This window comes from Cupressus sempervirens, chromosome 1 (assembly GCF_028749045.1).
Source record: "Cupressus sempervirens isolate cs-2001-9-10 chromosome 1, ASM2874904v1, whole genome shotgun sequence".
NCBI lineage: Eukaryota > Viridiplantae > Streptophyta > Pinopsida > Cupressales > Cupressaceae > Cupressus > Cupressus sempervirens.
In genome coordinates, this window is record NC_143118.1 from 733,749,097 (window position 1) to 733,775,020 (window position 25,924).

General features: G+C 36.8%; 1 protein-coding gene across 1 annotated transcript in view; it reads right to left on the reverse strand.

Moving 5' to 3' along the window:
• LOC149580018 (DNA (cytosine-5)-methyltransferase DRM2-like) overlaps positions 1-25,924 on the reverse strand; it is a 139,303-nt gene that overhangs the window by 51,883 nt on the left and 61,496 nt on the right. Inside the window, exon 6 of the mRNA XM_089788410.1 lies at positions 17,397-17,493. Coding sequence (XP_089644536.1) covers positions 17,397-17,493 — 97 coding nt within the window. The remainder of the gene's footprint in view (positions 1-17,396; positions 17,494-25,924) is intronic.

Here is a 25,924-nt window from a genome sequence, read left to right on the forward strand (position 1 = left end):
GATCCTCTACATAGTGGAGCAACCTCTAGTATTTTGATTACACATGATGAAGGTTAATCCTTACAATGGCATGATATCATTACTGATTTGTTTGAGGACAATAGTTTACGATTTTCCATATAATGAAAATGTCAACGCTATGATAACATCCATTGATGACAGCTTTACACCTATTGGTAAACTGAAAGATATCAATTATAGAAGAGCTAGTTTAACATACTTTGGCATTAAAGAGGTGAAGAAGTTTAATGAAATGAAATATGAATGGTTGCAAAAAGCTAAAAATGCTAAATCATTGGCTGCCAATGCAAGACAACATCTTCAAGAAGTCAAAGGAAAGGCCAATCTCCTCAACATAGCAAGGAAAAAGAGGATGGATAACATTAGAAGACTCTTATTTCAAATGGAGAATAAATCTAAAAATGTACCTGGATCCGATGACAACAATAAAGTTAACAAGTATGGTCAATTAAAGGAGTTGGTAAAGATTCGAAACATGAAGGAACAAGAACAGTTTGAGGGTTCTTCATGTGTAGCTGAAGTTGCTCTTAGCTTGGAGACTCAATTGAAGGTGAAGAAGGATGAGATTATTGCAGCATTATCTCATCATGACATGATGTACAAACAAATTGAGGATCATATTTGGGCAGTTCAGAAAAAAATAGATCCAAAGAGGGAATTAGCAGCACCCCTAGATAGAGAAGCACTTAACGATTTGAGCAGAAAGAAGTTTTGTTTTTATTGCAAAGAGGGGCATGATGCAAACCATGATTGTCCATTAAGGTGTAAGGGGAAGATTGACTGTGTTATGTGGGCATATAATGAGAATTCTGAATTTGAAAATTTAAATCAGAAATTTGATCAAAAAGGGTCTGAGCTAGCAGGATCAGAACATGAGGAAGAAAGGGCTGAAAGGGAAGAGTCAGTTCAGCTACAGGAAGCACATTTCCCTAACATATAGAGTGAGGGGTCCTTTAGGATGTGAGAAGTTTTAGTTGGGCAGAAGATCATTACCTTGCCTTATACAGGAGCCACACATAACTTCATTGATGCTTGGTTGGTTGAAAGACGCAACATATAGACGAAGGTCTTTGAGGGTATAAGAGTAAAGGTTACAAATGGCTACACTCTTAGGCACGACATGAAGATTTCAAATCTGCCCATGCATTTGAATAACTTTGAGTTTAGTGCAGATTTTTATTTAAACATGGGAGAAGCTGATATGGTATTGCAGATGACATGGCTCCATGACATAGATTGTGTTTTGATGCCAATACATGAGGAGCAGCAAAAACATGTTTATCATCAAGACATACAACAGTTGAGGCAATTTGTGTAAATTTTTGTGTACAATAAATTGTGGTGGGATTATATTCTACATCTTGATACAGGTTTGGGTATTCTTGGCAAAGAGACCTTGCATGTCAATGAATTCAAGTGTGAGTTAGGCTCTAGAGAGCTGTTGTACTTAGGACATATCATTAGCACATAGGGAGTACGCATGGATCTAGACAAGGTCAAGACAATATTTGAGTGGCCTATACTTGAGAGTCTGACATGACTAAGAGGAATTTTGGACTTATGTGGTTTTTACTGCAAATTAGTTAATGGATATTCCCGGCATGCAACACCACTTTATGATCTTGTATGGTTATGAGGCACCCAACTTTCTTGATTTGTTGATGAGTTAAAGTAGAATGCCTAGTGTTGGAGCTCTGCTGCAAGAAAATCAAAATATCATGAAGGCCCTTAAGGAGTATATTCAGAGAGCACAAACCAGCAGAAGCAATATGCAGATCAGAAAAGAGTTGAATGTTCATTCCAGGTAGGAGACATGGTGTACTTGGTGTTACAACTTTATAGAAAGTCTACACTAAAGAACAATGGTGCAAGGAAGTTGGAGCCACAATATTATGGACCCTTCAGAATCATTATTTGTGTGGGTGAGGTAGCTTATGAGTTGAAGTTACCAATTGCTAGTAAGGTCCATAATATTTTTCATGTGTCACGTTTAAAAAAGGCATTAGGACACCAGATTGTTCCTTCTACAGTGCTTCCACCCCTGGACGATGAGGGAAAATTGGTTTTAGTACCAAAGGCTATCATTGAGTTCAGGGAGAGGAATTTGAGGAGACGTACTATCAAGGAGTACTTGGTGAACTAGAAGGACCTGCCAGTAGAGGATGTCACCTAGGAGAGTGAAAAAATTTTGCAACATCCAGAGTTGAGATTGTTTGGGAACAAGCCATTTCAAGAGGGGTGGACTATAATATCCCCATCTTTTTAGCATCTCAGTGGAGTTCTTAGCCTTTACATTCTCCAAAGGCTAAGTAGATAAATAAGGAAAAATTGATTAAATTAATTTCTTATAAAGTTATTAAATAAATTAAAATTAAAAGGTGACTTTATATTTAGTTAATTTAATTTTCTAGAAACACAACTAATTATTGTATTGGAAAGGGGGAAGCTTTTAGAGAGTGCATTTTCTAGAGGTACAACTAATTATTGCCTTGGAAAGGGGAAAGCTTCTAGAGAGTGCAATTAAATAATATTTTATTTCCTTCTACAAGGGTGAAGGAAAAGAATGAGCTTCATTGTTAAGCATATGATTATTGTCGATTGCATTTGATATAAACTTGGCAGAAGAAACTAAGGGTTTCTGATTTCAGTTAACCATTGGAGAGCATCAATTCTTTAGTGTTGCAAACATTTGAGGTGGTGAAATATCGACTGAATTTGGCATTCAAGAGAGCTTCATTTTGGAGTTCTATTTGTGTTTAAATTGGAGAATACATCTATTGCTGGCTGCTACTATGTCGTGAACAATGACATGAACAATGTCATGAACAGTACCCGCGCTACAGTACTTGGCTTGATTATGATTGCAATTTCATCTCTTTCATTGGGCGATTTGTATACCAGGTTCTACAATCAATTTGCATCATTTAAATTGGTCATTTGGCATTGTAAAGGTGGCTGTCATAAGCAGTTGTAGATGCGCATTTTATATCAGATTTATAATGTCATTTCTACTCATTTTTTTGCGGGTTGCAGAGCCAAGTTAAGCATTGAATTAGAAAATATCTCATTAAAGGAGAGTAAGTTGCAGGTCTATATATTTGATGTAATTTCATATTTATATCTTCCATGATTGACATAATAGTATGCACGCCAAGTATTTGACAAAATACCAATTGGCTGTAAGTGCACATTTTTCATTTCGAATCCATGTATATGCATTAAAAAAATACCAAAACGAACTGCACTTGCATATTAGTTCATTGTACTATCATTTGCGAACATTCTAAATTTCTCAGCATCATTCAAACCATATCAAACAATCTAAAACTCAAAAAAAAAACAAAAAAGAGAAAGACAGCATACAAGTGTTCAACAATATTCCTTGAGCTCAAATCAGACAGTTTGGGCAAGGGATATTACATTGGTATCAGAGCTTGCTTGTAAAGTGTTTGACAAAATGTCGATTGAATTTGAGACGGGTTTGGTGTTTCAATAAGTTATAACTGGTTGGGGTTATTACACTAGTATAAGAGCTTGCTTGCAGAGTGTTTGACGAAATGTCAAACAACTGAATTAGAGAAGAATTTGATGTTTGATGAAGTTATAACCAGTTGGGGTTATTACATTGTGGAGTGGAGGAATAGCATAGTGTCTTATATCTTGCAGAAGTAAAGATCCTATCTTCAATGCTTATAATGTCCTACTGATGAATTCAAAATGAATAGTCAAGAAAGAAGTGAACGCAATAATAGGATAGTGCATTTACCTTAATGATCAGAATTCCCAATTTCATGAGCTTGGAGAGACCAGTGGGTATAGAAGTAAATTAACATATAGACACATTCCATTATTAGTCAAGATTTACATTATTTCATATTAGTAGAACCATTACTACCTAAAATGAAGCTATTTAATGGTTGAGAGTGGGAGATTATGGAGGAGTCGAAGACTGGACAGGGAGCACAAGTTAGAAACAGAATAAGGGTGTGAAATACAGGTAACAATCACACAGAAATGACATAAAAGATCTAGCTTAGTAAAATAAAATAGAGAGATAGGCTGAACTATACACCTAGCATTGTAAAAGATTGTTATAAACAATTGAATACATATCAGAGATATACTAAGGCCTCCGAATATCATAATCAAGAGCCTCTATTTGAGAGGTATTTAAGTAAAGGGAGTGGGATCGCATATATCATGCAGTAGCATTCCCAATATTAGTGTCTTCATCAGAGATGCACAGTTGATAAAGAAGCAACATCCAACTAGAAACTAAAAGTAAGACACAACACTACTTCCTTTGGGAATACACAAACATTAATACATTGTTGCCAACATAAGAGCTAGATATATCACTCAATAAGAATTCATCAGCCAATTAATGTCATCAAGCTTCAAAAGACAATCAAACATACATTGATAGAAGGGCAATCCACTCTTGGATTTCATTAGCATTTATTAAATTAATAAGAAATCCTAATTGGGTAGATTCGTGAATCAAGATCCACCAACCTTCTGAAATAGACAACCAGCATCAAATTACAATTAGTGATCAGAACGTCCGCAGGAGATTACATTTTAAGAAGCTGTACCCTGTGTTGTTTAGAGAAAGTAGCACCATAAAATATTGAAATCTGCAGGTCATTGCCAGACCAATTAAATATTGCAGTCCACATATATATTGCTCAAATATAAAGGATTTTGCAATCAATTGTTGAGCTTTGATTGGACAAATCAAATGAACACCTAAAAGACTATGGTCTATGGCATAAAAATATTGAAAGGCAAAGTCACGATGTCATAAAACATTATAAAAGAACTACAATCTATCAAGTCTAGTGACATCAATTAAATCTAATAAGATGTAGAGGTGCTGCTGTTCTCCTTAATTTCATATGCTAAGTACATTGTACAATGACCTTACAAATGCATTCAGATTGAACTATTGTTAATACTGTTAGAAATAGGAAACTTTGAGAAGGTGGGGGGACGGGGGGTGAATCAGTATTTCACAAACTTTTGCCCAACTATGGATATCTTTTATGACCTTATAACATGCACATGTGAATATACAGAAAAGTAAACATGGCAATAACACAATGCAACTCATAACACCATTATTTGTTAACTAGGGAAACCCTGGCCAAGGGAAAACCCCGGTGAGGATGGTACCCACAAAATGATCTACTAATCAAAAGTATCTTGTGAAAGATATTGTCCAAGTTAGGAGTCTATTACATCCATATAGTGTCTCTACCCTTATTAGAGGACTAGGCCTTGTTAGAAGCCTCCACCATGTAAGGGGTTGTAGTATTACAATACAAAATTATGCAAGAAAAGCCCACTACTCAAACATGCAATTACAATAAGATTATGTATACAAAAGGTATAGATACAAAAGCCTCTTGTCAATGCTTATATCTTCAATATATAATTTGACCTCTGTAGCTCACTGCACAACCATTGCATATATTGCTTCTCTTTGCTCTTAACATCAAATTCAAATCACAAAATGATAGTATTATATTCACAATATAAGCATACAACTTCGCATATCCAAGTCTTTCCTTTATACCATGTTATTACGTTCTGTTGGCCTTCATATCTTCACACATGTCCCAAAATGCAAAATCCTACTTTGTTCACTTGGGTTTAACATCTAGGATGTCATCCCTAATTGGTTAAGTAATTGTTTAACTAAACAAAACAATTCCTTGAATTAAAATATATCTTTCCTTAACTCTGTTATGTTCTGCCTATGCATACCTGCAACTGCTAAATCATTAATATCTTTGTCTGTATTGCTCATCAAGACTCACGCTCTTGCATGTAGGATCATCATAACCTGTTCTTGCTTCCTTCAAGTGCGCACATGCCAATCCACAGTCTATCAACTTCGCAAGCTAAAATAGTGTCTGTGCTGACAGATAAACTATGTGATACTTTAAAAAAAAATCTAAATCCTCAACCCAAAACTTTATCTTTCTAATATGTTACTTTATTCAGGTGATATGTTGCCATAAATGACAATCTCAATACATTTTCATATTCACCTCTTTGCCAAATTGCCAACAAATACTATCTTCCAGTTTACCAAGCACTATTAATCTAGTATTAGCAGACGATATTGTTATTTTAACATATCCCTATTTGAGGATATTACAAGGTTCATCACCTTCTTGGCCTGTGCCAGAGTGTTTGCCAGTACCTTGGTCTTTTCACGGCTTCTCAATGTTTAGTAGGTTGACTCCAGGCTTTGGGCAGTTTGAATCCTTATGGTCACCCAGAGCATTCCATTAGCATAAGTATTGTTGGGTTTCTTCTCTTTAGCAATCATAAGCAAAGTGCCTCCACTGGTTGTGGGCTCGACACTAAATCATGTGGCAACCCTTTGCATCATATTGGATTCGACTCTGACCATTGTTGTTGTTATTATTATTACTTCTTCCCCTATTGATTGTTACAGTATCAACCTAATCATGCATTGGTATTGGTTTGCGTGTAAGAGGTGCCCGTTGTTGCAGACGTAAAAGGTTATTCTATGGTGAAGAGAACTTGTGGACCCCTCATTTTTATATTGTATAGGCATTCCTCACTAGAATGTCCCCTTCTCTGAAAATTCACAGGAGACTTTCTCTGGCATTTATCTTTTATATGACTATCCTCCGTACATTTCATGCAGCATAACTCACCTTCATTCTTATTGGTGTACCCCTTATTGCTTTGACCTCCATCATATAATTCTTGTCTTTTTGAAGCACTTGCATCTTTTTGTTTGACTCATCATTTTTGCTCCCATTGGAGGAATTACCATCATCGAATGACCTATTCTTCTTCTTCCTAGATGTTTTACTTTCACTTTCCCAATCTATAGCTCTGTTATATGCCTCTTCATACAATGTTGGAGGGAAATTTTTCAATCCCACCACAAACAACCATTTCTTCAAGTTGTCTATTTAATAGTTGTCCATTTACCGAACCAACTCCTTTAATTTTCGTCTATACATCTTAATGGTCTCAATCTTTCCTTGCTCGGTACTATAGATCTTCACCATGATGTTGTAGTAGTCCTGAAGCAGACGAAATGTGCTTTGAAACGCTTTCTTCAATTATCCGATGTGTTCACTTTTGTTTTATCTATGTTGGAGAACCAATCAGCAGCTACTCCATGTAAGGTAACAAGAAACTATACATTGTTCAACCATATTGTTTTTCATGCGGAATAGTGCCCTGCAGGATCCTCTTTCCATCACCCGTGAACTTATGCAATTATTGTTTATTCACCGTTATGGTTTTCTGTGGTCCTGGTATAATGTCTACTCCCAAGTTTGGTACAATGGAAAGGAATAGATTGTTCTGGTTTGCTTTTGTCTTGGTACAATGTGTACTCCCAAGTTTGGTATATTGGAACCGAACAAATTGTTACAAGAATGCCCTTTGTAGCCGACATTCAAGAATGCCCTCTACATAATCCTTAGGATTCTTTAAATTAGGCTTCACAATCCTCCGGGAGGATCCTCTATGTTCAAGAGAATGGTCCTTGTTTATTCCCCCATCTTTCCTAGAATTGATATCCAAGTCAGGCTTCCTAAACCAATGGGAGGACCCTTTGGGTTAGGAAGAAAAACAATCGATTAGTTGGCTGTCTTCTTTGAAGGTCGTTCTTAATGTCCATAGGTTTTGTCTATCAAATCCTCTACATTTCCCTTGGATGAGATATCCCCATTCAAAGTCCCTACCCATATGGATTGTTGTCTATATAGTATAGATTATCTCTCAAGGATTATATAAATATTTCCATTCTCTGAAGTAGTGCCCATATATGCAGTGTTTAGTTTTATCGATGCTAACTATCAATCAAAATCTTTGTGACTTCTGATGACTATACATATTTTGTCTATGCCTATTTCCTTTTCTTATTGTCGATTCAGAATCGATATCCTTTCTTTTACCCTACAAGATGGCAAGATCATGCTTTGATACCACTGGAATGTCCCAATCCTATATTTCCCTCTGACTAGTATCCTTCTCAAATACTTTCAACCTTGGTAATTTAAATAGAGAAAGTAGCTTTTAATTAGTTGCTCCCAAACAATTAATTCTCAAATGATAGTATCTGACACTTTTTTAAAAGACTTCTACTGATGAATTTAGTTGCTTGACAATGTATCCAAAATATCTTTACAAAATACAAAGTTTTTCATAGTGCAATCGTTATAAAGATACTTATTTTTAGTACTCCTAAATAACAAAAATAGCATCTTCTTTCCACACACCATACATAAGCTTTCAAGTTCATATCTTATGAATAAAACTACAGAAATACAAAATTACAAATAACACAAACTTCTCAACAAATATTGCATTGCTAGAGCATGGCCACACACAAGTCAAAGTGTTTGGAACTTTGGATACCTTGTTTGTTACTCCCATAATTTGCAGATATCACAAAGGATTTAGTCAACACTTAGGTTTTAGAAAATATTAAACTAACAAATGCTTTCTCAATTTACTGTCCATAATTCAAAGAAGTGGCCCTTTCTCAGATATTTTTCAGAATAAAGTTTAGACATTTGGGATACTGTATCCATACGTTGAGATTGGAAGTTGACCTTCCTCTTTGTCATTATAACTTATTGACATGAGTTTTGATGCGTGAATCTGATCCAATTAGGTAAGTTTTTGAATCCATCGCAGAGATATTTTTCGGAATAAAGTATAGACATTTGGGATACTGTATCCAGACACCGAGACTAGAAGTTGACCTTCCTCTAGACATTTGGGATACTGTATCCATACACTGAGATTGGAAGTTGACCTTCCTCTTTGTCATTATAACTTATTGACACAAGTTTTGATGCATGAATCTGATCCAATTAGGTAAGTTTATGAATCCATCGAAGAGATATTCTATTTTTTATACATCACTTGTTCTCAGCATAAATGCCTCTTCCATCATCCTCCTATGTGAAATGGTACCTTCAATTTACTTCTTGAATTGTCGGATAGGGAACAGTTGTTATTAATCTCTGTCTTGAACTTATTATTGTTGGCTGTTTATATAGTTGCAAATGGTGTTTTAAAGTTCCATTAGATACTAGACCAACCAAGCCTATGAATATTTGTAATAAAAGCATCCCACATGGCGCTCCTAATTAAGTAAGTGGAGCTAAGCATTGGTTGTTTCAACCAAATAGAAGAAGTCACCTTTGATTTCTCCAGCGGTATCACTTCCTCCTGTAATGAGTGATGTCGTGCCTATATCTGCAGATACAAGTGATGCTCCTCTCCTCTCCACGCACCTGTCATTTCATGTTAGATCTACTCTCCTTGATATGAAATAACTTCCAATACTGACATTGTAGAAGACCCCAATTGACTATTGTCTATAATATATATACAACAAAATTCTACGATGTTGAATGGTTGTTTTTTCTATGTATCCTATCTTATTCCTCCTTTATATCTTATCAGTGGAATGATAAATTATGAGGCCAAAAGATATGCCCTATTCCACATATAATGGTGTCAATGATTAGTCATCTAAACAATCGGTGCCAAACAACATTCATGGTCCGTAACAACAATTCATGCTTTGTATTGAACAATACATTGATGTTTGTTAACATGTTATATTACTACCATGCAAAGTAACAAGAATCGGAATCGGATCGGAATCGGCAAGGCCGAATCAAATCGTGAATCGGCCATGAATCGGAGTGAACACAGACAAGCCATATTGTAATGCGATGAGAACACACGTTGCAATCCTCCCTCAGTGTTGGGTTACTTCCCACTTATTTATATTTCTACTATCATTATTTATTTATATATTTGAAATTATTTTATTTATCATATCCATTATATAATATGTTTCTATATTTTATCATATTTTAATTATATCTTATGTGGTGATATTAATGATATTATCTTATTGTTGGGATAAGGTGACTTAGCCTTACCACGATTTATTGTTTTATTTGTGCTTTCTTGGAAAGTTGCTAAATGAAGCTGGATTCTTCCAACAGAAAAGACTTGGAGTAGAGAAATAGAAAGCTTCTATTTTTTGGTGATTTATTCTCTTATGCTTTATTTTTATGCAAAGGTTGTGCATAAGGAAGTTTCTAAAATAATTTGTAGGTGCGTTGAATGTAGACACTTTAGAAACTATTTCCTCTTGTATGAAAACTCTATAAGCACAAAGCATTGTTGTAGAGAATAAAGAGAGATGAGAAGTTATTTGCACAGGGTTATGCTGTCGGATTTTCTCTAAAATGGAGCAAGACGTAAATCTCTATGTTAAGGATGAAAATGTATTGTAAATTGTTGCTGAATAATACATTAGCTTAATGGTTTGGAGGGTGGGGTTTTTACCTGGAAAGGTTTTCCCCACATATACCTGTGTTCTCTATTTTGTCTCATTCTTCTAATTTTATGATTGTAGAATAATACTCTGTGTCGTAATGCTACTGAAATTTATTTAGATCAATAAATTGCAACCACTTTCCTTTATGCTTTTAATTGTGGGAAATCAACTATGTTTGTTTCCGCTTTTATAGCATAGTAGTATGCAGTTGTATGTTCTTATTAGAAGTTGTTCAAGGAATTATTGGATATTGGATGTGCATACTAATCTCAAATGACTTTCTGGGGTGCTCTCATTTCCCTTCAATTGGTAGCAGAGCTCAGTTTTGTGAATTGCATGTTGCTTGCATGTGAGGATTCACAAAGTTTCTAGTTCTGGGAATTTCTTCTATTAAGATTTCTTATCTTGTAGAGCTTGAAGAATTTTGTTTTGAAGAAATTGACGGATAATTAATCCTTTGATGAGTGGAAGTCTTGCAGTTGATTTATTCTTTCAGGAGATGACAGACATTTCTTGAAGGATGGTGAAGACAAAGAAAATAAAATTGGTCATGCTGAAATCGCATTGATCTAGAGCTCTTGGTTGACAGCAAAATAACTCTTGATGCATGGGTATTTGAAGGTGTCTCTTTTGTTACTTGGAATGCATACAGGCTATGGAGTTGATCTGCACTATAACATTACCAATCTTTACATCACACCATGTCAACACATTATCCATTATATCAGTTATGCCACCGCATAGAACTCACAAATGCTTCTTTATTAATTCTATCAAGTGTTTACAACATATGACGCCAAAATGCATTACAACAATCACTACAATGTCAACAATACAATTATCTCTCAGATGAAAGTGTTGGACATATATAAGTGTCTAAGGGGTACAAGTGCCAACCACCACGACCATTCCCAACTCCCTACCCTTTGACCATACTAACAAGCACTAACAACACTTAATTTTACCCGACAACACCTCTTTCGTATGGCTTCAATGTTCCTACATAATATGCCCTATCTCCAATGTACAGTTCATTGCCTGGCACATATGACAATAGCAGTAGGTTTTCTATCCATACACAATACCTCACATATAGGTCACTTGTTATATGGCAATTTCTACTCCCATGTACAATGTTCGCAATTTCACCACTGTTGTACAGTTCTCTTTGTTGCATTCTACAACTGTTGTACAGAAATGTACTTCCAACCTTTACAAAACTATCCTCTCCTTGATGAATAGCATTGGTCCCTCCTATGGGTCTTTGGTGACCATTCTCTCAATGCATACGGTCTTTTATCCAAATGGGTCCTTAATGACTATTTACTCCTTAATGTGTACATTCTTATTCGTACACAAGTCCTTGGTGGTCTAAAAACTACATACGGTGTGCACCACATACAGTGCCTTCCCCTACGCTTTGTGTTTGTATGGTACCTTTCATTGTGCTTCACATTCTTTTGACTTGGTATCAAGCCAGTACTATAATGCTTTACCTATTTATAGCACTTTTGAGTATGGATCCTAGCTATTGACTTTCCTCTTTTTCACCTTTTCTCCTTTTATTTTTTTCCTTCCATTTTCTATCTCCTTACTATTAAATGTATCATCCATTACTTTACATGATTTCACTAGTCTCTCTTCATGGAGAGTTGTGGCTTGAAGAAAACTGCACATTGCTGAAATACCTTAGTCCTTCATTTGCCAGTGTAAGTCTATTCTTGGAACCCATCTCATCTTCAAAATAATCTTCCATCTCAAGCAACCCTTTGTCATTTGGCTCCATCCCTTTCCTTCTTCTGTTCATTCCTAGCTCTCCATCTTCTAACTCTAATTCAAAGGATGCCAACCCCTCACTCACTACCCATTTCCTCAGATCAATGGCACACTCCCTCCCTTTACTCTTGATCAAGAGTGTATTTTGCTTTCAATTGTGACTCAACTTGGAAAAAATCAGCTAACCTCTCCCAAGAAGGGCATCCCACACTTTCTATTCCAAAGAGATAACTAAAAAATCCAATAAAAAGCATTGTGTACCAATTGTTACCTTTTGTCACATCAATGTCCCTAATGGATTAATTCCATGTTAATCAACACCTACTAAGTGGAAGGCTGGTGCTCAAGGTGTTGTCTTCCCCAAGGACCTCTAGATTTCCTCCGGCAACATATTGACTCCCAAGCCTCTATCAACAAAAGGTATCTATCATCTTTCTCCAGATCATTTTTAATTTGACAACTAGCTTCCTTCCAATTGTCAGCAACATAGAGACGATGGCTTGGTTGTCTTCAAGTGGTGACTTTGTTGTTGGTTCCTCAAGTGGCTTACATTGGTTTTGGTCGAGTGATCTGTTGGGAGATAGGTGCCTTCACACCCTCTAGGTGAAGGTACCATTCAACATAGACTAATGGATTTGCAACATGTGCTTAACTACTTCTTGTGGATCCTTGTCTCTAGCTATTGTGACGTTCCTTACTAGCGCGAGTTTTTGATGTAATGGCAACGGCGATTCCAACAAGTGGTACCAGAGCACTCATTACGGGTTCAAATCCCTCAGGTCATGCTGCGAGGGGATTGTTGGGAGGTTGGTGCCTCTGTCCCCTCTAGGTGAACGTATCATTCAACATAGACTGATGGATTTATCGCATGTGCTTAACAGCCTCCTGTGGATCCTTGTCTCTCAATGTATAGCTCTATCTTTTGGTGTAACAGCAATGGTGATTCCAACATGGTCATCACCAACCGTGTTTGTTAATTCCACTCTAAGTTGTGGCATAGTTTGAAGAAGGTATGTCACCTTGATGGGTACAATTGTCTGCACCACCTACCAAACTATGTTCTTCTTTGACCCTAACTAAAATGATGTACTTGTAGTTTAGTTAGAGGTTATTTGTTCCTTCACATTCACTTATTCTACTTTTTCTCTGATTTCTTGGAGTCATTCCTTCTCCATTTGAGGGTCTGAATACATTGCCTTCTACATTTGTGGTCTCATAATTGCTAGACCTACCTCATCTTGTTCCTCTGCCTCCAACATATTTAGCTTTGGTCAGTTGGTGTTTTCATGGTTACTTGGTCCAAATCATTTGCACAAAAAACGAATGTTGTCTTTCTCTTTCTGGCAATATCTCATCATGTTTCTCCATTTACTACATTATCGACATTGTATGATAGGATGTTATCTAGAGTCGTATTGCATTTGATTTTTCTGTCCTTGTTAATTTCCATTAACCACTTGGTGATAACATTCAATGGTTCTGACATAGTGGATTCTCCTTGTGCGAAGAGTACTTGCATACTTCTAGTCTTCAAATTATATGGACACTCCTTAATTGAATGACCCATCACCTAGTAAATCTCATGGAACAACATTTTAGGGGAATTACATTTTGTGACCCTATTTTTTGCAAGTTGTACAACATTGTTCATTACTTTTGTTATTGGTTTGTTTCTCAACCTTCAATTATTTCATCAATGTCATCATAGAGGTTGGATTGTTGTCAATTAATCATCACTACCACCCTCGGTGCTCTTTTCATTGTCAGTATTCCTTTTCCTTTGGAAGGATGTCTTGTTTTGACTCTCAATGTCCCTTGTCCAATCGTTGGCATTGACATATGAGAACAAAGGCAGCACTTTCATCTTTTTGCATAATGAGGGAATCAACCCCTCAATGAACCACCTCTTCAACCTATTGGTTGGTTGATTCTCCAACTTGCTTGATAATTTCTTGAGCCTACGATTGTAAGCCCGCATTTTGTCATTCTTCTCTTTTTACTATAAAGTTCATCAACAATCTCATTGTTGTCTCATAGTAGTTTAAGACTGAGTCTCAAATGCTCTCCTGAGCCTGTTCCAAGAGGTTGTGGATGAAGTATTCAATTCTATGAACCAATCATAGAGTTGTTGTTGGAAACACTCTCAATCAATAGCCTTTGTCAACCTAATTGCTTGCTATCCAAATAGTCTAGCACGTCTTCAAATACCTCATAGGGTCTTCTAACATATTCCCCATGTAACTTTGGTGATTTCTGTTGATCCACATTTTGACATGTCAAAGGAATCACGATTTTTCACTCCTGCTTGCTCCATTGTATGTCAAACCTAGGTGGGTCTATTCCAACCACAATGTGCTAGTGCTTTCTGTACACTCTCAACCACATGCACATCCTCTACACATCCACCTCTAGCATCCCCTACACCTCAAGTATTTTCAGACTTTGATTTGCTCTTGTACTCCCTTCGTCTAAGGGTCTTGAGTTCAATCCTCTAGTTACAAATTCTCCTCAAATAGATTCTCAATGTCGTGCAATATATATGTCAGTTCAAGATTTCCTTCTTCAAACTCCTTGTCTAATGTCATTTGTACGAATGACTATCTTGCTTGCTTGGCAAGGTACGTCTCGCCAGGGAGTGGTAAGTTCCAAGCAATTCCTCAAAATATTCTTCTTTGTTCTATTTGTTCTAGAATCCTTAAAGATCACCTGATTGCTTGGTCTTGACCGCCTTGTGATCTCTTCTTGCCTTTATTGGGATCCAAGGGCATGAATCAGGCAATGCTGATCCAATTTCTTTTAAGGCAATAACACCAAATGTTTTTTCTATGCCTACTAGATTACATACATAAAATAATAATACAAATAATCAGAAGCCCACTCAAATACTTTAATATCGAAAAATCGAAAAAAAAAAAATTAAAGAATTGAACAGACCCCTGGCAATATTTTTTGGAAACTTTTGGGGGTCATTCACCAATGTTAGAATAACTATGGAGGATAGTCAGAATCAGTTGGTCAATGAAATTCAAAAGATTTATCAATCCCGGTAAATATTTCACAATGTTTTGTCTTTCAAGATTGTGCTACAATGTTGCTCTTCCTTTTTTATCTAATTCTTCTAGGGAAATAATTCTTTCATCCATAAAATCATTATTCTCAAGCTTCTCAGTTCTGATGGATCTATAGATTCTTAGGGGCGATTCTTATTCCAGAATAATGATAAAGGGTTTGAGTTGTTTATCTACGCCCTACTATAGTTCCGTACCGATACAGTAGGCATTGAACCTACGTGAATCCACGTTCGAGGGTACAAATATCTGATAAGCATATAGAAATTATTGTGCTCGGCCTTTCATCTAATTGATTTTCAAGAAAATTCCTTTCTTTTTCAATCGAATAACCCCTGAGAATATTCCCATATTTTATCATTTTGGAACGAGGGTCATTCAAAAAAGCAAAATGTTGTTAGTTTCATTTTTATGGAAAATATATTTTATAGGTATTCTAATAATTAAATCAGGGCAAGGGATTCTTCACTATCCCAATTGTTTATCACACCATAATGGTACGATTAGCTCATTTTTTACCCTCATATTGTTGGTCTTTTCAAAAGGAATAGTGCAATCAATAGAGTCTTGATGTTCGTTAACTATGGTCTTTTCAAAAAGAATAGTGCAATCGATAGAGTCTTGATGTTCGTTAGCTATGGTTCAATCAGTTTTGAGATAACTGAAGATTTTTTCCCCTCTTTCAAAACAGTTTGAGTCAACTGATTTGTGTTTCACCTGATCCACTGAATAATTAAGTGATTTATGTTTGTAAAGAAGTTCTGTAATATCCACTTGATCTTGATCTTTATGAAAAGCGGATTCATATATCCATCCCAATAATACCCATAATGAGTTGTCTTTTGTATTAAATTAGACGACATAGGGATATTCCAGTGCATTTCTCCTGTCAGGCCAGACTATATATATTTCTTTACTTTCTCTTTAAAGGGGGTTTTTTTGCACGAATATCAGCAATTATTTGTTCCGATTCCACAAGTTAATTATTCTGAATGAATAGCAAGCTTCCTAGTATTAGCAGTAAAATATAGTTTTATTCACAAATGAATTCACTAGAAAGAAGACCAGAGATGGTCAAATAAGGATTAAAGTTCATTTGACTATACCATACTACCTTCGTTGGTAGTACACAACATTTATAAAGGACCCAATATAGTTTCCAAGAGGAACACAATCGTCAACCAACAGAAACAACTCCTCGAGAGAACAACAAACTTAATATGAACAATTAATATACTGACAGATATCAATATTATCAAACATAACAAGAGACATTGTACGCTGACTATGATGGTGTCCCTTGCTAGTGGTAAGGGATAAGATTGTCTAGAAGAATCCAGAAAAGAGGCTTCCTAGAGCCTTCCATTGTACAGTCCATATTAGATTAAAACATTCTAGGATATAGAGTACCCTAAAAAAGGAGTTTCTAGATTTTGATATTACATGTATAAATATGTCATGTGCACATACAAGCTGTGCATTGTTAGAAGACATTTGAAAGTCTGATGTATGTAAGCAAGCTAGATTAATATATTATCAGTTATATATCTCTGTTTTGCCTTGCTTTCTACATTAAAGCAGTTATTACTTTGGTTTTTCTGTTGTTTATGGCCTGTTTTAACAGCTAGGGGCTCTTCTTCCTGGATTATTCTATTATTGCTCAATATTGTATGTAATCAGCAAACAGTTATGTTGAACATTTCATTGGAATGTGATTTTATCAACTGGAAATCTTTGAGTTTGAAAATATATTAACTTTTTGACTATTTTCTTGTTGTGGGCATTTTGATGTAGTGTTAATCCAGTTCTATACCATTGCAATATATATCTACAGTGACACAAGTACTGCATCTTCGTCTTCTTTTATAAACACTTCTGAATCAACAAAACAAAGTGGGAAAAAAAAGAGGGTATGTTACAGATCTCCATTTAATATAAAGGCATCTAAAACCTTATCTAACTGCATACATTCCAATTTATATAAAATAATGAATTCACCTCTTTCCTTTATATGACAAGGCAGAATTTCTTAATATTCTAAAATTCCTCATAAAATAGAATAAACAAGAAAATTTTCTAAGGAAAAGAGTAAATGTTCAAACTACAATACAAATTTAACAAAAGCACTAAAAGTTCTCATTGTCACCTGGAAAAGAGCATACCATTTATTTCAAGTGCTGATGAGACTTCCTTTACAGCATATCCCATTTCCAACAAAGAGGCTATGACATAATCTGCCTCTATATTTGATCGATCTTCCTGGTCAATTTTAGAGAAACAGCATAAAAAACAATGGATATACAAAAGATAATAATCTGAAATAAATGTTTCATATCATCCTCCTCCACTAACATGGTCAAGTAAGAACTCGTTTACCTAAAACAAAAAAATACTACTACGTCTATGGAAATTTAAATTAGTGCGTAATCATTTCATAAAACTACTAGGCAAAATTTCAAGTATTCTCAAAGGACAAAACCATAAGCATACACATATTATCTTATGGTGAACTTATAGCAAAATATTCAACAATAGATACTGAATCAGGATCAATTAGGTCAATCTTCATACACACTTGAGCGCAGTTTGTCCCAAAAAAGATTCTCAAAAACCATTTATTCCACATTCTTATATGAACACCTTAACAAGAACACATCACAATTACGATAGTTATAGTAAGGAATACAATGTAATTGAGAAAACATCCCAACAAAAGTCTTTCACAATACCCAAATAGGAAAACATATAAATAAAAACTACTGCCAAAAATGCATATTCTTATTGTAAAACTGATCATTAGATTGAAAATTTCCTCTAAATTATACTAATCACTTAAATATAAAGGTGCAATGAAAATGTTACAAAATATGAGTCTACAAAATTCTGAAATGTAGATAAAGGAAAGCCTCAAACAAATTAAGAATGACAATTACCCTGGAGCAGAAATTTAAGGGTAAATCTTTCAAACACCTAACCTTCCTCATAGGAGAACATTTTAAATGTAATATTAAGGTCAAAGTAATTTTAGAAACACTAGCCACGCAAAACACATGACAAGAACAATATTCTTGGCAACACTATTTTAAGATCATCTCATATCATAGCAGAGAAAACAACACAACAGACTGACTACAGTGGAAAATCAGATCCTCGGCAAATATCATTAGAAAATCACCTTAAACCAATCATAATTGATGAAGAATCTTCTAAATGTAAACAATGCATTTGTTTCTTGAGTTAATCTGCAACTCCCTGAAGCCATTTTACTCAGTAAGCTTCAATTCTAGAACGAACAATGACTTTTAAGATTATTAACACTGTTACACATATGAAGTCTCCAATTGTCCTCTTTATGAGTGTGCTGGTATATTAGTCATATTTGCCCCTGCAATTCAACCTGAACTTCACTTCAAATGGATTCTTATATTGATGAAAATTAGCCCTTGTTACTTTGATAATGGAATTAAAAAAAAAAATTACACCATAATATTTATCAAAAAATATTTAACACCATAACTATGGCACCAAAATAATAATTTAAAATTTAAAATTTTGCATAATATCATGGCATTTGGATCAATAACTAAGAATCCTACACTATGCATAATGGAAGACCGGAGGCGCAAACAAGATTTTTTAAAAACACTAAGGACGGTTTTGTGATGGAGATTTGCAGACAAGATGGTTATTCAACAAGGATCGTGGAAGCTTCAACAAGAAGCTTCAATAGAAGGAACCCTACTGAACATGGAAGGCTCCAGTCAGTTTGGATTTTAATTCCTTGTCCAAGGAATAGGAAATCATAGAGAAAACCTTTTTTTTTTCAAAATCCTTAGGTAATTTCAGATCTATACGGTTGGACAACACAGTTGACTTTAACAAGCTCAAAGGCAAGTTTTGGCGTCTAAAACAAAACGTCCCATAGACAAACTCCTAAGCTAAAACCCAACTCAGATTAAAGTCTAGTAGTTTCATTATTGAAATATAGCAGAGAACAAAATATTCGGTAAGTTTTTTAAATGCTAGTTATTCCTTTATGAAATTGGGGGGGGGGAATGGTCGACTTATTCCAAGATTACAAATTGGTGTGGTAAACATTGGGAAGAAATATGCATTCTAAAACCCTAGCAAATGGTTTTTACCTATTCATCTGTCATACCTACACCCCTTTCGAAATCAGTGAGGCGATCAAATCCATTAGTGGGAGGGTGACGGATGAGGAAGGGTTCTAGGTAGAACTCCTCGAGCCTGACATCACGATTTTCTCTTCTTCCCCACTAGTGCTCTTCAACATGGTGGTGTGTATTGGTTTCCCCCCTTCTTGGTCGCAATGTATTATCCATCTTATTCACAATGCTCGGTCCGCTTCAGATCCCAATGACTAAAGGATTGTCATGGTTAGGTACACTTTCTCAAAACTCTATGCAACCATGCACACTATTCTCTCTAGGGAACTTGATTGACATCATTTTTGGGCTAGAGGGAATGCAGGTTCCTAGACTGGCTTTTGGACCATGGATCACATCCTAACTCCACGTGCTATCATTGAGGAGATTCGGCACCACTCTAAAAAAATCTACCTTTGTGGACTTTCGCAAAGCATTTGATTTCCTCCTTTGCGCGACTCTTTTCCAAAGACTTAAAAACATGGGAATTCATATGACTCTCCTGATAGCCATCAAGAGATTATATGAGAGTGTGCTAGATAAATTCAAGACTCCTCAGGGTTTCTCGGACCCTATCCACAAAACCATTGGGGTGAAGCATGGATGCCCTCTCCCCTACCTTACATTGATGAGCTAGAGGTTTTCCTTTGTTAGCACTTGCTTCTAGGAGATGGTTGTTCCCTACATCAAGCTTTGATCTCCATTTTTACTCTTTGTAAATGATGTGATTCTCTTAGCCTCTTCCCAAAATATCTTCAATGACTTCTTGACAGTTTGGGCTCTTTTTGTGATTTGTGACAGTTGGTAGTTAACCTAGGAAAGACTCTGGTGGTGGTCTTCAATTACTTGAAGACCTCTCATCTCCACTTCTTTTCCAGGGGTATGGAGGCAATGATTTCCTTGTCTTACATGTACCTAGGGGTCAAGTTCTTTGGCCCCCATTTGAGCATGAGACCTTTCATTCAACCCCACATCAACAATGGTTATGGCTCTTGGTCTTCTTGAAAGACAGCGTTTCCAACATCACTTCCAAGGGACCACATCCAAGGTGGTTGTCTTGGACACCTCGATCATGCTAACTATGCTATACGATTGTGTATTTTAGTGGTCCTCTCTCTTGGACTTTGACTTGGCTATAGTCGAGAGGGTTCAGTCCCTTCTTCTCAAACGCATCATTAGGTGCCACCAATCCACTCCTCTTGGTACCATTTTGGCCAAGTTTGGGGGTCATCCATTCAGAGTCAAAGTCATCTTCAACCTTATTTGGTTTCTCCATCGTCTTCGATGCTTCACAGGTTCAGTTGAATTACAAAAATATTCTTACTTGGCCTATCACTCCTCAAAAATGATGATAGGCGCTAACTCTACTAGTCAGGCCCATTGTTGGTATGCCTAGGCCTCTGTCTTGTTGAGTTCAATGGGAATCAAGATTGACTGCCTTCCTCGTTTTCAATACTCTTTGGATGGACCCGCTCAAATCCTCCCTTCCTAACATGAATTGAATAGGCACGTCAAGATGGACATCTACAACCAATACACTCTCACGACATGGATTAACCCCTCGTGGGCTGCTCCATCTAAAGATGGCCTTCTTCGCAGAGTACTTGAATGATAAACAGGATGAGATCAACTATGCGTCCTCCATACATTGCCTGGTGTTGCACACACACTTTGCATCTCCTTAGGCTCTTTCAAGGTGGACTTTAATTGGCTCCATATTCAAAGAAACCATCAAACAGAGAGAGAAGACCCAATTTGTTGGCTTTGTGATATGGGGGAGGCTGAGAGGTACACGCTTTATCTTATGTTGCCCCATCTACTATGAGATTAGAGTGAAGTTTTAATGACTTTTTAATGGGTGTGGGGCTCTCTCATCTTTTTTCAAATACACTGATCAACGATTTCTTGCACTTTATCTCCAAGAGACTATGAGGTTTCGGGACCTCACCCTGTAATCCCTGTTCCCTCCGAGACAAACTATGGGCCAGCTCATCAACTCCTTCACGGTGGTCTCTCTGACACTTGGCACCAAGCAGTCGCTTGGTCTCCCTACTTTCAGACATACCAAGCACGTTAGACCTTACATGGGTTACACACAACAGCAGTTCTCTACTTCTAGTTGTTCTCAAAGATAGCCTTGGACCTCAACTCACCCCAGACCATATTCTTCATCTTTGGACTTCTTCTCAGCTACGAGGAGTGATCAGCTTGTTGGTGGCTTCTACTCACATTCTTTTGTTGGGTCTTTGCTTTGTTTTTCTCTTTCCCCACGCACCATTTGGTCATCCGGTTGCTAGTTGGACCTTTGTTGTGGGCTTGCAGTCCCTTAGACCCTCTTTGCGGTCTCTTGTTGGACATTACTAAATTTATCGTAACTTATTATATTTAATTTATCTTCCCAACAACTCAGGATAAGGATTGGATACTGAATAGTGGTAAGGGGTTTTTACCTTAAGGACTACAAACCAGATTTTGACCCAAAAATGGTTGATATTAAAGAGATCCTTGTTTGGATAAAAATGAAAAACCTTCCAAAAGAATAATGGGACATTGAAATCCTCAAATCTATTGGAAATAGAATAGGTTTTTTTCTGAAATCAAATGAGATGGTTAAAAAATCTGATTTCAGTAAGTTTCCAAGGATATGCATCCTATGGCAGACCATTATCCTCTACCAAATATGGTTGAGATTAAAACAGGTGAAGGAGTTTGGCATCGAACTTTGAAAATCGAGGATGAGTTATCTACGTTGTCAAAATGTAAGGGTCAGAAGCACCTGGATGGATGTTACATGGATGCCATAAAAGGGAAAAGACTAGCTCAAAACTCTTTGGCAGAGGAACTGATGCCTTTAACAGAATCTGAATCATTGGAGGAACAAGAACTTGCAGGATTGGGGCATAGATACCAATCAGCGAGGTGATGGATTGAAGAAAACTTATTGAGATCATTGTGTGTGGAATGATGCACACAAAGAAGCTAATGACACTATTTAACAGTGGATGTGATTCGACAAAGATGAAAGATCAGAAGAATGTCAATATTCTGGAGAACTTCTCTTCAAAATGGATGAAAAAGAAACCCGAGGGAAATGAAGAGTGTAGTAGCTAAATAGAAACAAACAAGGTGAGAGTAAAGGGAGGGAACCTTGTAACTATGAAGCTCTAAACACTAAAAACCATTCAAGATTGGAAACAGGAAGTGTAGAAGGGAGTACGGAATCTAGACCACTTTCTTAAATTAACTAACAAAAGTATTAAAAAGATGGGAATGAATGGTAGGATAGGGCTGAAAAACCTAGGGGAGAGCAAACAATGATATTTAACTACAGTAGAGAACAAAATTTGACATCAGCAATACATGTGCAAGAAGATAATTTGATGGATTGTGAGGATGTTGTCTACAAAGACATTCCTATCTCCCTAATAACGAATCTAGATAGCTACTTTGAAGGAGTTAGAGACTCTAGTGGCAACATGGAGGATTCTGATTTTGATTTGGAATCATAAGATGAGAAAGGAGATGGGGACATTTTAGGACTAAGAGCCAGTATGGGGATCACTAAAAAGAGATCTTTAGAACAAACCTCAACTACAATCATTAAGTTAAATGTTGGGGAAAAAAAGTGGGGCCCAAAAACTAATAAGATGACACTGGAAAGGCCAACAATGCGTTAAGAAAGAGCAAACTAAGAGTGGTCCTTTTCTCGGCAGTCATGAAACTCTTATCATGGTATATTATGGGCTAAAATGCCCCTGACAAAATTCGTTTAATCAAAAGGTGGATGGATCAAACGAGGTTGGATTTGGTGTTAGTTCGAGAAACAAACATTAAGGAGTAAGATGCAGACTCTTTTAAAAAGAGTTTTAGTACATGGAAGTGTAACTTGGTGAAAGCCCAAGGGGCTTCAAATGGTCTTCGGGTACTTTGGAATGAGTCGGCTATGAAAGTTCAGCTAATCAGAAAGGAAAGATCATGGCAATGGATGCGTGTGGATTCCAAAAAGTTGTGTATTAGCTTTTCAATGATTAATATTTATGGGCCAAAGCAATTCATCTCGGCAATAGATGTAATGGCAGGAATTGTTAGATATTTGGGGCAGTGCTGATGTGGAGTTTTTACAATTAAGGATGCAAATGGTATTAGATTGATGGTGAGACATTGAGATTCTTTTTGGAGAGCCTAATGGAGAATTCTGAAACTGATCATGAGATTGAGTGTATATTGGATGTCATTCCAAATTGCATCACCAAAACTCAAAATGCAATGCTAAAAAAAGAAGTCGCTATTGAGGAATATAAGAAGGCACCTTTTGTCTTGGGAGAGGATTAGTCCTCTAGCCTTAATAGCTTTTCAGAAATATTTTTTCAAAAGATGTGAGATTTTTTTGCACATGATATTCGGAAGGTGGTAGAGGAATCTAGGAGACATCCAAAGAGATCCAAGATCAACAACTTTGAAGATTTCAGACCGATTTCTCTATACAACACAGTTTACAAAATCATTTCAAAAGTTATTACTAATAGACTTAAAAAGGTGTCGAAAAGAATTATATCTGTGAAACGGAGTGGCTTCTGCTAGGGAGATAATGTCCAACCAAAGACCAAAAAGAGGTCCATGGGATTGAAAGGATTACAACAGTGAGGCTGACAACAAAAGGAGCACACAAAGGTGTTCGAACAAAAATTAATACAACTAAGAAATAGCAACAAAGAATGGATGCGCTAGGAGTCTTTCTTGGGTGAGAAGAAATCTGTCACTGAATGATACATATGCCAAAGTGTAGAAGCCCTGCACTGTCTCTAGCCTCTCACAGAAGAGTGTCACTAGTGCAAATAGTCTGAATGGGATCTGACACATCTGGAAAGCCCATTAGACCAAATAGAGCTAGAAGGCCTTTTCACACCACGCAAAGGGGATAGTGGTGTAAAAAAGGTAGTAATGAGCTGAGTAGATGAGCGGCGGTGAGGAAGCAGTGTCTGGATCATGCTATCACGGAGCATGGTGGCCTCATGAAGATAAAGTGCAAGACATCTCTGATCATTGTAGTTGAAAAAGTCATGAAGAGAGAAGCACTCCCTAAACAGACAAAAGAATCTTCCTCTAATCTCATAGTAAATAGGACATCGAAAGAGGAAATGAGCCTCATTCTCCACCTCCCCTAAAGTACAAAGCATATCGCTCGCCACTATCAATATGATGGTCAATATGAGCTCAAAGACAGTGAGAACCAACTCTGAAAGAACCTAATGAGATCCGCGAGGCATGAGACCACTGTCATGAAAGATAGCTAGGATGGCCAATAATACCATTAGAAATCTCCAAAAAGTGCTCCACATAAAAAGACATACGTGGACGTAACCCATCAAGAGGGTTAACCCAAGTAGTAGTAATGTAACATCTATAGATATCAAGACGAACATGCTCATTTAACTCCTTCCGAGAAGGGAGAAGATGAGCAGAGGCATCCAATGAAAATTGAAAAGGAGGGAGACAATCAATGTCAATCCCAATTGAACTCAGCAAAGAAGAAACCTGCGCATACCAACAACGCGCATGAGAACCAAAGTCAACATCCGCAATAGAAACAAAAGAGCAATAAGCTAAATAGGAGTAGTAGTTTTGATCCCCAATAGTATCAGCAAACCCACGAAGACAATGAAGGAACCAAACCAAATCAAAAATGGTCACGAGTCTAAAAGGATGAGCACCAAACTCAACAAGAATGACATTATGAGGAGTAAACTTGTGACATCTGATGATGCACCTCAAGAACTGTCTGAACCCGCTCAATCAAGGTCCAGTCTGAGCTAAGAAGAGAGGGGCCCCAAACCACAGAACCATAAAGAACAGTTGGCCGCACTAGAGAGTCTAAGAGAGAGCTTAGATGAGGTATCCCGGAAGTGATGTCTGAAACACTGTTTCTCAAGCAAGGCGAGAGAACCCATACCCTTATTAACTCTGGGCTGAATAGCTGGTCTCATACTGAACCGTAGACTGAAAAACATGACCCTAGATATGTGTAGAAAGAAGTGATCTCAATCTCCTGACACTGAAAAATGAATTGAAATTGAGAAGTCTTTATGCAATTAAAGATCATGCCCCAAGTCTTACCCAAGTTAACCACAAGCTATCTTTAGTCAGAAAATAAAACCAAGTCATCTAGAAGTCTCTATAACCTGTCTGGAGAGGAAGCAAGGAGAACAACATCATCCGCAAAGATAAGGATAGAGATCAGAACCTGATGAAGAAAACAACCATCCCCCGAGAGCGAAGACTTCAAGAGGAAGTCCTCAAGCTCATCAATATATAACCCAAATAAAGTAGGAGAGAGAGACATCTCTGCTTAACCCCAATGGTACTATGGATCGGATCCAAGAAGCCCTCAGGAGTTTGGAATCTGCCAACCACAGTCTCATACAATCTCATAATAGCAATATGTAGCATCTTAGAAATATCAATCTCTGTAAGTCTCTCAAACAGAGCAACCCTAGGAACAGAATAGAAAGCTTTGCGAAAATCAA